The 17,832-nt window shown below is 44.6% G+C and overlaps 1 protein-coding gene across 3 annotated transcripts in view; it reads left to right on the top strand.

The window, feature by feature from the left end:
• The window catches only part of TRPC5 (transient receptor potential cation channel subfamily C member 5), a 168,393-nt gene that overhangs the window by 69,287 nt on the left and 81,274 nt on the right, over positions 1-17,832 (top strand). For all 3 annotated transcript variants that reach the window (XM_090060210.1, XM_090060209.1, XM_090060211.1), the window contains exon 3: positions 8,227-8,748. In XM_090060210.1, the coding sequence (XP_089916336.1) occupies positions 8,227-8,748 (522 nt within the window). The remainder of the gene's footprint in view (positions 1-8,226; positions 8,749-17,832) is intronic.

Here is a 17,832-nt window from a genome sequence, read left to right as displayed (position 1 = left end):
TCAATAAAAACTCTTGGTTTTCTCTAGACTTGTGTCCTTTGCCTCAGTGAGCATGTCTACACATGCCCTTTAACATAGCCTATTTTACTATGCATTAAAGCATCATGTAAAAAATAATGCGATTAAAGTAATGCACAGTAAAATAAGCTACTGCACATTAAGTGCCACTTACATTACTGCGCATTAAGGCAGCCTAATGCACATTTGTTTAGTACCTCACACTGGAGATACTAAATTTAATGCACATTAGGAAAAGCACCTGAATGCACCTGTAGACGAGCGAAGAGGAACCTAGTGAAGCAAAAATCCAGCATGAAAGGGCTCATAGCTACAGCCTGCTGAGAGGGAGACAGATCTAGATTCTCAATTAAATTAGGGTAACTCTGATGTAAACAGACTTTTTCAGAGTACACTGCAAGCAGAACTTGAACTTGTGGACCAGATCCTCCTCTGCCGTGTACAGGATGTCGTAACTCCATTCACATCATTACTGTTACAACCAGTCATGCAGGATCGTGGCCCACTATCTATATAAACAGCACCATAGCAAAAAGATGCTCATGGCAATTTTAAAGAACAGCCTAGAACATTTTTTTTCCTACAGACAGTTGGTGGCATTCATTATTTTTCATTAACGAACAGTGTAGTTTCATTCAGTGAACTGCCTCTTAAGGGGGGAAAAAATCCTACCCTGTGCGTTCGTGCGTGTGTGTGTGTTGTCATGGTCTTAGTATTGCAAAGAATCTCTGTAGACATATCTAATTATGATGTTCAGTTCTGGAAAAAAAAATCCAAACCACTAGAATCACTTAAGGTTAATTTTTAACCTCCTCCTCTGTAAGAAGTAGCGTAATGTTTATTCAAAATCCCACACAGAGACAAATACCCTTTTGGTTCAAGTCAATGCAAAAATTCTATATCAAGGCTGCAGGCAAGAAGGTGGGATAAAAACAGTCAGCCACGTCACTGTACTTGTTTTCAGACCCTTTTTTCCCAGTAGCACAGCTGCTCTGTAATCTAGCAGCGCTGTCTCTGACTGCTTCCCAGTGCCTCTTGCTTTATAAATTACGGTGCTGCTTATGTGTGTCACAGGATTATGACTGAGCTAAAGAGTGGCCAAAGGTATAATAACTTTGCAGACCCATCCTGGTTGTTAATTGCAAATGATGGACAGAATGTATGCTCCAAAGTCCCCTTCTTTTTTGAATTAAAAAAGCTGGGTTTGCCATTTGAAGACTGGTTGATGGCAGGTGTTTGTTTTAGAGCTGTACATAGACAAATCATTTATAATGGTAGATTGTCTGGTGGATTATCCAAACTCTGATTTCTGTTGTTTTGTTTTTTGGATGTTGCAGTTGAGCCTGGACCTGACGTTGTTTCAGGGAATGTTTTGACCACTGATGCATCCTTTCTGGGATCAGCACTTTGTCTACTCTCAGATATTAATTAAAACAGGATATAGCCTTTTATAGTTCTGTAGGTGAACATGTTGATTTACAAACTGGAGTTGAACTGAACAGGTGGAGTTTGACTGCAAATCAGATTAGGTCAAACTCTTTATTATTACTAATAATTTTGGAAATCAATATGATAATGCCTAGTTGCCACATGGGACAGAAATATGCAAACGCCCTTTGTCCTAAGGAGCTTAAAACCAAAAGGATTCATAAAGTGAAGACAAAATGCACTGGGATTCTCAGAGAAGACACCAAACTTAGGTTGTACTTTGCTTTCCTGACCTCATTCTCTTCCTAATACAATGCTGTAGTAAAGTTGATGTTTGAGGTATCTTAGTAGTTGTGGGAATTGTATAAAGAGAAGAGACATTTAGGAGGAACTGAATAGGAAGAACATATGTATGAGCAGGTGGGCTAGAAACCATGGCATCATAAGTGAAGTCGTTTCAGGCAGAAGGGAAACAATAGAGAGAGCCATGAAAATGGGGGACAGAGGTGAGGAAATGCAATACATAGTGTGAGGATCTGAAATATAGGCAGAGCTGTTCAGGATTTTAAATGCGCGTTGTTTAAGATTCAAGATTAAAGCTAAATAAGGGTTAGCATTTGAGGACACTGAAATTCATAGGAATAGCTTGTAAAATTTCAGTCTCAAAGGCTGCGTCCAAATAAGCGTGGCTGTGTGGCATGTGGCACTGCAGACATGGCTGTGGCACCACATAGCACACATTCAGGTGTTCTCTGCACTACAAGGGGCGTGCACACGGGGTGAAAAAAACCCGTGCAAATAAAAGCAGAGCAGTGCACACGGGGCTACCAGCCAGGCTCCATGCGGCAGGATTGCCACTGCTGCAGCCCCAGGAGGTCTCCAGGACTCCAGGTAAGGCTGCTGGAGCCAGCCCAGTGCTGCCCCAGGCTCTCTTACCCCACCCGGGGTAATTAGCCACATGCCAGAGGGCTTGTGGTACAGGCACTCCCCAGGGACAACTAACAGCGGCACTAGGTGAGTCACTGCTAGTTGTCCCCAGGGAGTCAAACGTCCACACTTGTGTGTATGCGGTCAAAGAGTGGAAATCTCTCCTCCTGGTCAGGTGATCTCTAGTGTTTTCTGCTTCCCTGAATAGTGAATAGTGAAAATGCCACGCAATCAGTCTTCTCAGTGAGACTGGTCTTTACTTTTTGATCTGTATGACAGTAGTACCTATGTATCCAAATAAGTCTATGGCCTAATTGTACCAGATCTATACAATCCCATAGTAAAAGATAATACCCACTAAGTTAAGAGAAGATGCAACAAGAGAAGGGTAACCACTCTAAAATCACTTGGTTGCTTAGCTTAGGTACTTGGACAGTTTGGAAAGTTTCCTTTTAGGCTGGGGACAGAAGTTACACATAAATCAGCTTAAGTGATCAGAAACTGATTTAAACTTGTAATAGTGCACATAAACCAGTGCAAAATGGCTGAAACTGGTTTGAGATAAACCTGGTTGTATGTAGTATCAGGCTTAATTGATTTGGGTCAAACTGGTTTATGGAACTTCTGTCCCAGAACCCTTCCTGGTTTAAGTTAAATCAGAGTCTCCCAGCATGCCTTCCAGCCCTGAGCTGTGCTGGGCTAGGCTAGGCTGTCTGCTCCAGAGACCAGGGCTGGCCCTCCCCTTCTCCTCCGTAGCTGGAGCTCCACCTGGCTGAGAAGGAGGTAGAGACTGCAGGCACAGCGGCAGCCCCTTCTCCCTGCTCCACCCACCCCTTGCTTGCTGCTCAAGCAGGGATTCCTCCTCTCCCACTGCTGGGACCCCAGAACAGTGTCTGCTTAGGGTTTTTTGGAACTAATCAGCAGGTCAGCTGGTAATGTCCCTCCTTCCTTACAAATGCTTTACAAAAAGCTGTTTAAGAAGATCTTGAACTAATGAGAGAGGCTTTGTTTTCTTGATGGGCTGATAAGCTTTGTGTTATGATAAGCTCCCTGCTGGCTTGTTCGCTTCAAAGGCCACAATCTGTCAGTGTTCAAGAGGGGACAGAGAGAGGTGTGAGAAATGACCCAGTCTGCAATTTATGGGACCTATGAGTGCCTGTCAGTTTGCTGCAGGCAGTATGAAGAAGCAGGGAGAGGGACACTGAAAAGCTCAGTACCATTAATAGATGCATGTACTCCACACAAACAGTCCTCCCTCCCCCCACCCTCCCTTGGCCTCAGATTGCTAGCCATGGACCAGGGTTTGGCGATACTCTCCATTCCTTGAGCAGTGAGCCAGGAAAAGCTTCTCAAGGGCTGCTTTCCCCTCCCTCTTCAGGCATACCCCGGCTGGGGACTGTGTAGGCCAGGGTAGGGGTTTAAACTCCTCCCTAATCCTGCATCCTTCTGGGCCTGGCCCTGCCCCTCCCCAGTTCAGCACTATGGAAGGAAGGGAGGGTTACTCTAGCACCCTGCCCCCAAACTTCAAGCCTGAGCCACTGCAGGGATGTGCTGGTATTTCCTGATTCAAAAGTGAATGTCTATCCACTTGCAAATCGGTTCAGTCTCTCCAGGCTAGACTAACCTGCAGAGATTGAATTAATTCAGGCTTGGACTTCCTGAATGTCTGTACCTAGCCTTAGTGGTATTAGTGAACAGCACCAGTCAATAATCTCTACTAGCTACCTGACTAGTCATCATTATCAAATGACATCTTTCTGTAGTTTTCACAGGAGAAGTGAATCTTGAAAAGGGACTATGGGGAAGACAGGTTAGTAATTTGCATTATCTTAGACTAAAAAACTAACAAGAAGTGTGGTTCTTATGATAGCTCAGCTAAGTCCAGGCAATATCTTCAAAATTTGCTACTTATGGTTCTAAATCCAATCCAGTCACTGAATATACGGAGTCCAGACCCAGATACCTCTGCTAGGTGACTGGCTTTGGATTTGAGTCTGCATTTTGGTTTGCCTTGAATAAGAAATCCCAATGTCCTAAAGGGGCAGCATTGCCGCGTAGTCACTTGCCAACTTGGGCAGAAATAACAATTATTTGGTGTTTATAAAATATCTTTCCTCTAAAGAGCTCAAAAATATGAATTATAAAAAAAGGGATACTACCTCTTTGTATTATTGATGGAGAAAACATAATCAAAGAGATTAAATGACTTGTCCAAGGTTAGAACTTGTATTAAATTCCAAGCTCTAATAGTCCTATGCACGGTCTACTGGAAAATACTGCCTTTCCAATGATCAATAAAGCATCATTCCTGCTGAGTACTTGAAAAATCTCAAGTAGACTGAACAATGATTCTATGTAAAGGAAAACTGCAGTTGTTTCCAAACAGGGCAGAAGTTGGGTTTAAATAGTGATGTTCATTGTCTGTAGTATCATAAAGAAAAGTTGATGACATAGCAGCAGCAACCCAACATTCTGCAGATTAATTCAAAATGATGATAAGCATTGGATCATTCGTTATAAATGGGAGTTGTAATTTCAGACGCTGCCATTACCAAGATAAAATGCAGGGAAGATGCATGCCCTTATGTGAGAACTGACAACGGGGTTCTGAAAGGATTCATCTTAACAGCTTGTGTCAGGTGATGAGGTTAATGAAAAAGAATTTGTTATTCAGGTCACTTAATGAAAATAACCTTGGGAGAACTTAGTACAGTCCTCCAGGTAAAATAATGTATTCCTATTATACTTTTGTCATTTTAATGTATCCTAAAATGTAGAAGAAGCTGATCTAAACATGAGCTCAACCTGTCAGCACAGTGCAAATATACCCTGGGAATAATTGCTGATGCTCAGCCTGTAGCCAGTGATAATTAATTGTTTTTTGCACCATCAGCAAAGGAGTTCTTTGCATAATGCCAGTTTTAAAACAGGAGAGTCACAAAGATCTCTATTTGAAGAGTTTTGTGCTGGAGAAGCACTGCAGAAAGTCACAAATGTTAAATTCCTACCTAATGCACAGTGTTAAATTCGGTAATGAAACAAAATACAGCAGCCCTTATTTTTCCTATCTTTTGGCTGTTGCTGGTTAGGTTTGTAGGGCAGGTGTAATCAGAGGGGCCCACAGTGCTGGTATCTGGGACACTGTTTCAGGACAACTGGGTTCTCTTTTCTGCTCCGCCACAAACCAGCTATGTGAAGTCCAGCAATGTGCTTCCCTGCACTGTGCCTCAGTTTCCTTTCTACCACCTCCCCACGTTGTCTGTTTAAATCAGTGACTCTCTACCAGGGTTCCTTGAGATCCTTTCAAGAGTGCCATGCAACATTAGCACTGTTAGGTGTGCAAACATGATTCAAAGATAAACCTGGAGATTTCAAATAGGAATTCAGGGTATTAAAAACATTCTGACCCGTGTGTGGTCCTTGAGTTCCTTGCAAGAGAAGAATTGCTGCATTATGCTATGAAAACTAAGAGCTGGCATTTTCAGAGTGGTGCCTTGAGTCTAAAAAGGTTGAGAACCTTTTTGTAACAAGTGTTGGTCAAAGATTACCACCTGTTTGGTGTTTGCAGACTACCTAGCACAAGAGAACTGCAGTCTTGTTGTGGGTTTGAAGACACTAGTAGGGTACAAATGAGGTTTGGGACCAGCCACTTAAACATTTTCAGATCCTGATCCACGTTCAGCTTCAGAAAAGCCTCCAGAGTCAGCCCCACTCCCTCAGTTTAATTTAATGAAAACTATCTTTTCCTCTCTCAATGCCTGGCTTTTATTTTTAAAAAACCCAAATAAATCCTTTTGCAGAAGTCTGAAAGTCTTCCCTTTACAGATCTAGGTACAGTAAAGTTCGATCAAAGAAAGAGAAAATTAAACCTGTCACCTGACACTAATAGAGTTGAGAGAAAGAAAAATTGTTATTTATCTGAGGCACAGGTTCCAAGACACATTATAGCCAAAAAAAAAAAGAAGAAGAACTCAGCAGTGCAGTTATGCATGCCTTTCATTTTAGGAGTGAGCTTATGGGAGATATAACCATGTGGAATCTGTAACTTCCATTTAACATTAAGAAAAATAATTCAACTGGTTGAGTAAGCAAAAAGCTCACAAAAAAAGCTTCCTGCCCATCTGTTTATTACTAGGAGTTTAACAAATACCTTAAAAAACCAAACACACACCCTTTCATGAATAGACCCTGTTTGAACTAACTCCCCTTCCCCACAAAATGCCAGCCCAACCACTTCACTCCCACCCTTAATTCTCCCTGCTTCCTCCTGAGCCATTTTAGTACCTTCTCTCCCTGGTGTCAACCTTTAATTGCTTTCAATCAGGGGCCCAGCTTTGTTACAGCACAACTCTTTCCACCTGTGTGGCTATGGGCTTTTGAAGAATTAACACCCTAATTGTCTGTATCCAGGATGCTGCATTTACAAGCAAAGGGACTTCTGGTCTGATTGTGCACTCACCAGAGCTGCAGATCATGTGCACCTGCCTTTGTCCCCATTTGGGAAATCATCACATATGGTGACTCATGGCAATCCAAGTTACACAGTGTGGCTTTCCGCCCTGCTGAGGGACTGGGCTACCCAGAGGCTTATGAGTCTGCCCCAGCCTTGTAACTACAGAAGCCTTTGGCCTAGATCGTTAAATGTATTTAGGCACTAAACTCCCGTTGAAATCAGATTCAGCAGTCCTGGCTTCAACCCCTGTGGCTTGCAACCCACACATACCCTATAAAAGGCTTATAAACTGTTGTTCTTTAAGTGGATTGAGTAATGTTTCCTGTCATTAAAATCATTCTGACAATGGTTTCTGTGAAATGCCTTTGACAATTGGAAGGGGATGTGTGCCTGCTGTTTACCAGAGCTGGCAATCACACCTGGAGTGGTGGAATGTCAGCCGCTAGGGTGAGAGCGGTGGGCACATGAAGTACAGTATGCTCCAGTAATTATTAACCCACAACAAAGAGAGCTGCCTATGCAGCATATGGAAACACACTGAGCAGCGGGGATATAAGAGCATTTCAGTCTAATTCTGCATTCTGCATATAGTAATAAGGCCCAACAGGGTGTGCATTAAGCTCATCTTTACAGAAGTGCACCAGAAGCTGAATAATATACACCCTGTAGCGGCTTATTTGTTGGAGACCATGGCTCATTAATTTTGCATTTGATTTTTTTTAGCCCTTTTAAAAAATCTTTTTTGAGGGCAGTTATATAATATATCCTTCCATGGAAAAGTAGTTTCAAGTCAAAGAGTAGGGAAAAGGCAAAAAGCAGCTTTGCTCAACTGGTGGGGAACAACACTCTGTGTCTGGAGGAACCCCTTTCATTCAGGCCTGGGTGCTGCTGTAGTACCAGTCGCAAAAATTAACTGCAATATGTTGGTTGATTGTTAATTTGTTATTTTTCCCCCAGCGCTCTCTCTCTTTTCTGTAAGGTTTCCATGACCTTTTCCTGTGCTGTGCCTTCTCTTAGAAACCCAGCTTTCAGCCACAATCTTGTGAATGAGCACGCATTTTTTTTACTGAGTTCCCATATACGAATTCCCAAGAAATTAACTAATTTCTATGACAAAATGTAAGCTGAAGTGCCAAAACTGACTGCCCTAAGGGCAGCTGAGCACCTTTGGGGCAGAAAATAATTTTGCTTGAATAGCAAGCAAATAAGATTTTAAAATGCAGAACATCATCAATAACCATTGGGTATTAGTGCATGGACTGTGTTTGGCACAGATAGATAGAAGCTCAGTGCTCATTTTCTGGTCCCTAGAATCAAAAACATTTACAGGATTCATAGGAAAGTAGGGCTGGAAGGGACCTCCGTAAGTCTTCTCATTGCTATTTATTTTTTATGCGTAGGTCCCTACCTTGATGATGGACACGCAGTTTTCAGAATTCACCCCGGATATCACCCCAATCATGCTGGCGGCTCATACCAACAACTATGAAATCATCAAACTGCTAGTCCAGAGGCGGGTAACGATTCCGCGCCCTCACCAGATCAGGTGCAACTGTGTGGAGTGTGTCTCCAGCTCTGAGGTGGACAGCCTGAGGCATTCCCGGTCGCGGCTGAACATTTACAAAGCATTAGCCAGCCCTTCGCTGATTGCCTTATCGAGCGAGGACCCTATCTTGACGGCCTTCCGGCTGGGCTGGGAGTTAAAGGAGCTCAGCAAGGTGGAAAATGAGTTCAAGGCAGAATATGAAGAGCTCTCCCAGCAGTGCAAGCGTTTTGCTAAGGATCTTCTGGATCAGGCGCGGAGTTCCAGGGAGCTAGAGATCATTCTTAACCACAGGGATGATCAAAGTGAAGAGCTGGATCCCCAGAAATGTCATGATTTGGCTAAGCTAAAGGTAGCAATAAAGTATCATCAGAAAGAGGTAAGTGGCATCTTATTGTGGGGGCTTTCCAAGGCCACATGGTTTGGGCAAAATGACTTGCTTCCAGGCTTATTTCATGTGTATCTAGGGGACACCAGGACAGGGCATCCAGTGAGCAATTTGGACCAAAAGGGGACTGTGTGTGGGACTGCAAAAGCCGGGCAGTCTCAGTAGCAGTAGAAATGGATGACTGGGGAAAGCATGCTTTACATCATCCTGGTGGTACACAAGACGAGGTCCAGGGCAGGACACTTACTGTCCAGGTGACTCTCACGGTGTCACTGACACATCTGTCTAGGGCAGATTTGAGTCTAATGTGAACTGAAACTGCCCCGCTCCCCCTGCCTGTTCCCAAGATCTCTGCCAGTCCCAGCTGCCATTACTGTGCCACCGTTCCTCAAAGGTCTTTGGATCTGAAGTGCCTGCTCTAGGCTCAATACCCTGCTTTCCTGTCTGTTGTATTCTATCACTCACCCAACTTTATAGTCTGCGCTATGCTGTCCTTTCACAGCATCTGATGAGGTGAACTTGGGGTTGTGCTATGTGTGTGTGTGTGTGTGTGTATTGCCCTAATATATATATATTAGTTAGTCTATAAAGGTGTCTATTTTGTACGGCTGTGCGAAGCTTCAGATGCTGAATTGATTCAGCCTGACTCGGCAGCCAAATCTCTGAATTCAAATTGAATCAGGAGATCCTTTAATCTCTCTGAATCAAGGCTTCCAATTTGATTCAGAAAGATTTGATGATTCGGCCATAGACACAGCTTTATATGTTTTTTCTTCATACATCAGGGTACCAGGCAGATCGTGAATGCTGAGATGGTAGGGCAGATGAAGCATCCCATGGGAGCATGGGGGGGTCCCCTGTGCACTCGGAAGCAGACCTGGAAGCAGACCAAAACTACTTCTGGTCCACTTCTGGGTCCACCGTGGAGTGCATGGGGGTGGGGGAAACCCTTGCCCCCCGGCTCAGCAACTGGTGCCTCCTGGGTCTTGGGGTTGAGGGGAGGGCACCCAGGGTCCACTTCTGGGTTGGCCACCGATCGCATGGGGGACTTCCCCTGCGCTCCTGTGGGACACTCCATCCATCGCTGACTCTCCAAATCAGAATCGTATCTTCAGATTTGGCCACCTCGAATCTGGACAGTGATCCAAATCAGCAAATCGAATCACTGTCCCCCAAACTGGGCTGAATCAGAATCCAAATTGAATACTGCCCTCTTCACACACCCCAACTATTTAACCTGCCTCCTCAGATGTACTGAACGTCAGAGAGGATTTTAATAAGCCTGAAGTAGGTGTCATGATGAAGGAGCAGTAAGAACGCTAATTCTGATGTATTCATGTTCTCAACACTTGCCCTTTGCTGTTCAAAGCTGTGTTTCAAATACACTTAAGTTAAGCACTGTAAATCTGTACCAGTGGTGGACAGTCTCGTTAGAAATGTCCTCATCACTTGTGTTCAAAGTTATGGCTCCCTTATCTCACTACTGAGAGAAACAAGAGGCAGAAACTCAAAAAGGGAAAGAAAAGCCCCATGACAGAATTTGATCATGACGTCTTGCTGGAAGCACATTATCATCCCTAACTCCTCACCCAGTTCAAGCACTGCTAACATTTAAAAAGTCTGACATATAAGTACACTAAAAGCTAAAACCCTAAGTAAGCACATAATTAAAGTTACAAGCATGTTAAAAGACAGGGTGAGAGTGGGCACTATCCAGCCTTAACTGCTCCTTTTGCTCCTAAACAGATGCTATTTTTAATTCCTTTCATTCCTTTCATTTGGGAAAGGAATCTGTGTGTCTGTCTACAGAATCAGACAAATATGTCTTCCCACCTGAAAGATCCCACTTGGATTTTTGTCTCTTGCTACATCCAGGTTCTTGATGGGGTCTCAGAAAAAATGTTGAGAAATGTAAACTTTTGTTTATAGCATTAGAAAAAGGCAGAAGTGCTTCTGGTAAAGGCCTTGTGAATCCAGACTCTCCACCACTCCATTCCATAGACAAGGACCATGAATCAAGGCTCAGGAAATCGCTGACAGCGTATGGTTTCCTTCTCTGGCTTTGGCTTTCCTTTCTCTTCTCAAACCAAGGATTCAGTAACCTATGTTTTGATTGCCACTGGCCAGTGACATCCCTGGCTTATCAAAAGGAACAGTCTGGTTTGCCCGGTCTTAATTTCTTTTAGCATTCACAATGCATTTTCCACCAGGGAGGGTAAGGAGGCTGGTGCTGGTTAGTGTAACTCCTCCCCACCTTGAAATCCCAAAGTCTATGACACCACTGTCTTTTACACTGTCTTCCCTGCACCGAGGGCCCTATATTATGCCATTACCCTGAATGAAGAGATTTAGACATGACACTGTAGCCCATAATGACTGCTGCCCATCACAAGAGGGAAGATCTGCTGCAATCTGCTGTCTCTGCAAAGCAGCCACCCCCCATGCAAGGAACACAGGGATTTATGTCCACATTTTGAAAAGCAAGAAGATGGAAATCATTATGGCCTTGTCAATAGTCGGGGCATTTCTAAAGAAGTTCTAAGTTGTGGCAGCATTAAAAGCAATTACAAGGCTGTACTTTAAAAGGCTATACTTACAGTGGGGATCATAAAAGAGTAGTTGTAGGCTGTGATACACATAGAATAGAAATAAATTCAATGGCTCTTCCATGACAGTTGTTCCGTGTTGTCAGCAGTCCTGCTGGGATTTTAGGAAATGGTCATCTTAAAGCCCTGGGGGCACCTATACATGTGCCTGACGCCTGCTCCGATGCATTATAATTAGAGTAATCCAGCAGCCTCAGCGTCACATGTATTCAGTATCCCTGCATTTCCAAAAGACAGCTGAGGGGCGGGGGGTATTATTTATGTAAATAGACTGTAACATCTCTCACTGTATTACAGCATCTTGGTAACATTCATGTTTCACAGGGAGTTTTAAACCCCTAGTATATAAGAAGGAGAGCATGTAGTCACAGAAATCCTAGGAACTTCTAAAATATATATCAGAAGAGAATAAAAGAAACATCAATCAGTGCTGCCATACAAGGTGATGAACTGCCTCAAAAATAAAGCTGAAATTAAATGGTAGAGATTTTATACCTATTAGGGTATAGAGTTCAGGTGTGAGACACTAACTAGCTAATGGTCTTAAAATCCTGCATGGTATTTTCGACCGGTTGATCTTGTGAGACTCCCCCATTTTGGGATGTCTTGGATATGGAACAAACCTGGTCTGATCTTTTTAATACAAACAAACTAATATTTTGCATCTGGGTGGCAATACAGGATCTAAATCCAAACTTCTAGAAAGAAATATGTGAGTAGGGCTGCCTGGGGTGGGGGGGAGCAGAGGACGACGCAGCGCCCCGGGCAGAGGGGCTGCAACGACTCAGCGGTGCCGCCAGCTTTGCGTCTGGCCGCTTGGCACCCCTCCCTCCACCACTGAGTCCACCACCGGCTTCCTTGTATCCAGGGTGTGCAGGGGTGGGGCCCTGCACAGGCTGATTTGCCCCGGGCCTCGCGCCGTGCTGCCAGTTTGAAGCACGGGATGCTGACTACACAAGACACTGTGGGTGTTTTAAGTAAAGTGGCTTGCTCTAATTATGAGCCCCCCTCCATCCCAGAGCACATGTAAAGATGTCGTGAGTGCCCTCCTCTCCCCTCCCCTGTTCTCTCCAGATTTAGTGAGAGTGGAGCTTGTTTGTCACCTCCTGCAGTAGGGCCTTGTATTTTTACCTGCAGATACTTGGTAGCATCTATACACATCACACACATACATAAAGAGCAAATTTTGAGCCTGTACTTATTTTTAGCCTTGTATCACTGCAGGTATCAGGCATCTCAGGCAATCTATGATCGTGTCCTGTAGCAACACTTAAGCAGAAATCTGTGAAGTGACAGCTCCTTGCCTTTTGCTAGCAAAGGAACAATGCGGGTCTGAACAAAGTCAGCTCTGTTATTTGAAATGCATCAAAACTTTTTATTTTTAATGTGCTTAATCTTTGGAGGTATATCTGTTACTTGGTTGCAATTTTTCCGTCTCTTTCTTTGGTCAGACCTAACTGATTGCCTCCACAGGTTTCAGTGGCATGTTCGCATCTGTTCCAGTGTGTATGGGACATCAAGTACTGTATGGGACAAGCACTGTAGTGTCATTCTGGGGCCAGACCAGGCCAGAATGGATGTGTTATAAAGGGGGAAAAAAACAACAATCCCAGACCCCCCCTTATTTCCTGGCTGTTTGCAAATAATGGATGAATACAAACAGCCCACCCACGGCATGTTTCTAATTGTTGCAGTGATTTTCTTAGAATAATTGTAATAAAACAAATCACCAAGCAAGATATAAACATCCTTGCCAACATCTGAAAACTGTAAATAGGGACATTTGGTGAGGGAGACTTGGGAAATGCTTCTCATTTTGATTGAAAAATAATGGACTAAGTGAGCTTTCCAGAGGGGAAGAAGGGAAAAGCAAAAGACAGTTTGGTTTTAAAAGAAGGTTTCTCCAATTGAGCAGAGCAGTTGGGCATTCAACGATCAGTGAGGAAAGAGGACTCCTTGTATGAGATACCTGTCCAGAGCTGGCTTATATTTTTAAATATTTCTCAGTGTCCCATAGCTTAATCCCAAAAACCACAGTAGGCTCTAGACACATGCTGCCCCAGGTGTAAGTACCCTGTTTCATTATTCACAATTGATAGTGAAGCCCTAGTTAAGGCTCATGTCCATGGAAGTGCCTCCATTCCCAGTTCATGAAAGGGCTTCCATTCAGAGCTGTGCCAAGCACCCATACAATACAGATGATAGCCCTGAATCAAGGGACTTTTCTTTTTGCTGGTAGTGAACATTCACTCAAGGTAAATGATGCAGCAATCAAAGTTGTAGGAAAGAGAATTTGCTGAGCTTGCAAGCTGCGTTGGCCCGGCACTAACCTGGCTTTGGCCTATTTTGCTGAGTCCCCTGGGTCACAGCCCAAGAAATCTTTCAGTAAGTGACCCACTTTGTCCAGCTCCATTCATCCTTCTGCAGTTAAGAGGGTGCAGGCCTTCACACTGACTGTACAACCTGCTGATAATCAGCTGGTGTTCAATGGGTCTTCAGGGGCACCAGGATACTGAGCTGACTAAAACTGTCTTCTCTTTATTTGCCAGGCTGTCAATGGCCTCCTTATTGTTGCTTGTGATCTTAGGTGAGGCAGTCAGCTGAAAATGTGGCCCTAAATGTCCTGTGGCTTGGCTATACTTAATTGCTTTGATGAGGGCTCACAGCCTGGAATATGGACTGTTCAAGTCCAAATAGTCATAAGGAAACACCAGATGGGCATATGTGAAATTCCTCTGCTATTTTCCATTTTCACATGGGCTTCTACAGAGGTGATTTCATCAGGCTCGGTTGCATTAAATGCTGTGTAAACCTCATAAAGGCCACGTCTACATGAGGCACCTAACTTCGCTTTAGCATAGTTTACTGTAAAGTAAGCATGTGCATCTACACGTGCACTCGCTTACTTCACAGTAAACTTCCCCAATACCGAGTAAATTTGCTACCTGAAAATGCAAAAAGCAAATTTACTTGGCATTAGTAACAGTGCCATAGTGCTCATGTAGACGCCTGACTGGGAGCAAAATCTGCTGCCAGTCAGCCATTCGCCAGGAGACAGCTCCCTGCCCTCGGGAACTGCCTGCTCCCTGGACAGGCTCCACCACAGGAGCCCAGGTGGGGACTACGTCCTCCTGCCTCAGCAGCACAGAGCTCCAAGCCCCCTGCTCTGAGATTGCAATTGGAGCTGGGGCTGGGAAATCCTTATCTCCCATCTCCCACTTCACCATTGCAACCCTTGCAGCGGGCTGGGAGACCCTTATCTCCCAGCAGCAGCTCCATGACCGCAGGGACACTGCTGGGAGATAAGGGTCTCACAGACTAAGCCCTGCGACCAGGGGAGCCTGTTCCCTGCCCAGCTCCCAGAGGCTGGGGAGCTTGTTCCCCACCCAACTCCTTGAGCACAGAGCTCATGCTTAACTGTAGGAGGATGAATGAAAGTGGACATAGCGGGTCAGTTACGGAAAGATCTCTTGGGCTGTGACCCAGGGGACTCAGCAAAACATGCCAAAGCCAGGTTGGTGCTGGGCCAACGCAGCTTGCAAGCTCAGCAAAGTTCTCTTTCCTACAACTTGATTGCTGTATAATTTACCTTGCATGAAACACTCACTACCAGAAGAGAGAAAAGTCCCTTGATTCAGGGCTATCGACTGCATCGAATGGGTGCTGGACAAGACCCTGAATGCAATCGCTTTCATGCACTGTGCATGGAGGCACATCCATGGACCACAAGCATGGAGCTGGGGGTGGGGGAACAAGCCCCTCAATCCCCTCCCTGCATGCCCAGGTGGGGACAGTGTCCCTCTGCCCCAGCAGCAGGGAGCTTCCAGGCCCTGCTCCCCAGTCGTGATTGCAGAGCGGAGGCTGGGAGCTTGTTCTCAGCCCCCACTCCATGATTGCAGTTGCATTCACAGAGCAGGGGCTGGGAGCTCCCTGCATGGGGGCAGTTCCCCACCTAGCCTGGAGCTGGCTGGGACCTGCCCCTGACCCGGACAGTTCCCAGCCAGCCCGAAGCTGTGCTGGGAAGCAGTGCAGCCTGGAGATGGCTGGGGACTCTGTCCTGTTTTGGGCAGTCCCTAGCCAGCTTCAGACAGCACATGCAGACTTCCCCGTACAGTCCAGGGTGGCCAGGAACTGTCCCGGTCGGGGCAGATCCGAGCCCTGTGCCCTCACCAGGTGATTGAAGCGCAGGGCTTGGAAAGAGGTATAGGGGTGGGGTAGGCCACAGCCCCTTGCCCTGATCCACCAGTGGAGCAGCTAGCAACTAGCTCCTGCCCCTCCCTTGCAGTTCTTTCCAAGCCCCATGCCCCTGATCAGGAAGCCAGGACCGGGAGCTCACAGCTGCCAGGACGGGGACATTTCCTACCCCCCACCACGAGCAGCAGACAGCCCCCCAGATGCTCCCTGCCAGCCTCTGGGCTAGCACCGGGGGGGGCCTGGAGCTCTGCTGGCAGCAGGGGCCCATTGCAGGACTGCAGGAACCTGGGGGTAAATCTGCTCCTTGCTCCCTGTATGTGTAGACACCTGCCCATACTCTGTAGTAGTTTACTGCACAGTAAATCTAGGCTGGAATAAATGCATGAGTAGATGCACCCACAGAATGATAACCTCTGCCCCAAGGAGTGTTCAGTCACTGTAGAGACCCATGAGTACTTTACAAATGAGGAGCTCACAACATCCAGATAAGCCAAATCATTAAGCCAGATCAAGTATCATTGTTGCTGTTATTACTGAGGTCACACCAGAAATCTGTAGCAGCGCTAGGAATTTCTGGACTCCCAAACTTGGGACTCAGCAGTTCCTCATATTCCCTAGTTATTCTTGTCTAAGTCTGTGAGTTGTTACCTTTGTCAACACTCTGTTTCCACCATAAGCAGCGCATACTCCCAAGTCAATTTTAGGCTAATTACTAGTGAAAATATTTTACAGCTTTTTCTTTTAATTGAATAGAATGAACATGAAAGATTTCCAAGGAATATGGGTTGAGACCATGCTACCTTAATTATGGAGATAAATTCAACCTGAAGACTCTTTCTAATGAGTCTGCAGAGTAACCTTTCTCTCCAGATAAAGGTGCTGAAGTTGCTCATACCATATGGTTTTAAGCAGAAGACTGATCTTTGAGCTATGCATGATTTATAACAGGGTAAGGGAGATCAGAATCAAGCCAGTAATTCAGTGCATTCATCCCTATAGTTCAAGTTCAGAGTACAGTTTAATGGAGCCATAATTCTGCGTGTGCACCTGAAAAAAATATTTCTGGAAAAACCAGCCCATTACTGGGAGCTATTTAGGCACCTAAAGATGTAGATAGACAGCTGGTGAGAGATTTTTAGAGATATAGGCATATTAGGTGCCTAAATCCTATTGAAATCAATAGGGATTTAGCTCCTATATTGCTTAGGCATTTTGAAATTCCACTAGGCACATTATTGCATCTGTATACACCACTAAAAATCCAACCCTATGTCTCAAGTTTTAGCAGACAGTAAACAAGTTTCTCCCATCTTTGAGCTGAACAAGCCTTCATGTGGTCTGCATACCACCTAATTCAAGACTTGACTTGAGAACCTTGTGGTCCACCAGTTTGAACCCAGAGAGCTGGAAGAAAATTGAACTTGAACTAGCAGCACCAAAGCAGTATCTTCTTATCTGGGAGTTGCTCTGATATATATATCGTTAGCCTAATCATTCCTGTGTAGTAGCCAGTGATTGTGTGTCACACAAACTACCGCAGGGCTGGTCAGGACTGAAACTCTTGTGCTCTGCAATATTCTCTCTTACTATTTTATTTTGTCTGTAACCCAGATTAAATTTTGTCTTCACAATGCCAGAAAATGTTGCCATGTTGTGTCAGGAAAGGCTTGTCATCACTGCACTTGCCCGACATTACAGTTGTAAATGTTTTATAAGCTAACAAACAGATCTGTAGCTCATGAATAAGAAGAGTATGTCCTTTGGGGAACAAAAAAAAGGCGGGGGGGAGAAATCAAATATATTTCTGTTTATGTTTATTTTTATAAGCTCATGTGCATCCTGGAAGATAAATTACTTTTACACAGGAGGAAAAGAGTCAGTTCAGCAAAAGAGATTAAAATGTGTCCTAAGGTAGTTTTTTTTAGGCATATTTCTTGTTTATAAATGTTCAGATCCATGCCATATAATACTCAGCCTCACTCTCTGGCTTCTAGGCACTGGAAACAGTCCTTTGTGTGACAAGGATGCATGCTACATATTTCATGTTCCCAAGAGTACCTGGTCATTCATTTAGAAGACAGAAGGCATCTAATTGTATGTGATGTATTTATGCATAATGAGCAAAAAAATTCAGGCAGTTTTGGCACCATGTGAAATATGTTGGCTAGATCCAGCACTGCTGTAGCAATATTCTCCGTATCCATTTTCCAAAGAATATAGTTCTTATAAGAATATACATGTTAAGAGGAAAGCAAGCTTTTCTCATAAATACTCT

Source organism: Crocodylus siamensis, chromosome 8 (assembly GCF_052110815.1).
Source record: "Crocodylus siamensis isolate JL-2025a chromosome 8, ASM5211081v1, whole genome shotgun sequence".
NCBI lineage: Eukaryota > Metazoa > Chordata > Crocodylia > Crocodylidae > Crocodylus > Crocodylus siamensis.
The sequence above is the reverse complement of the archived record's forward strand: the minus strand, read 5'-3'. Positions and strand labels throughout refer to the sequence as shown.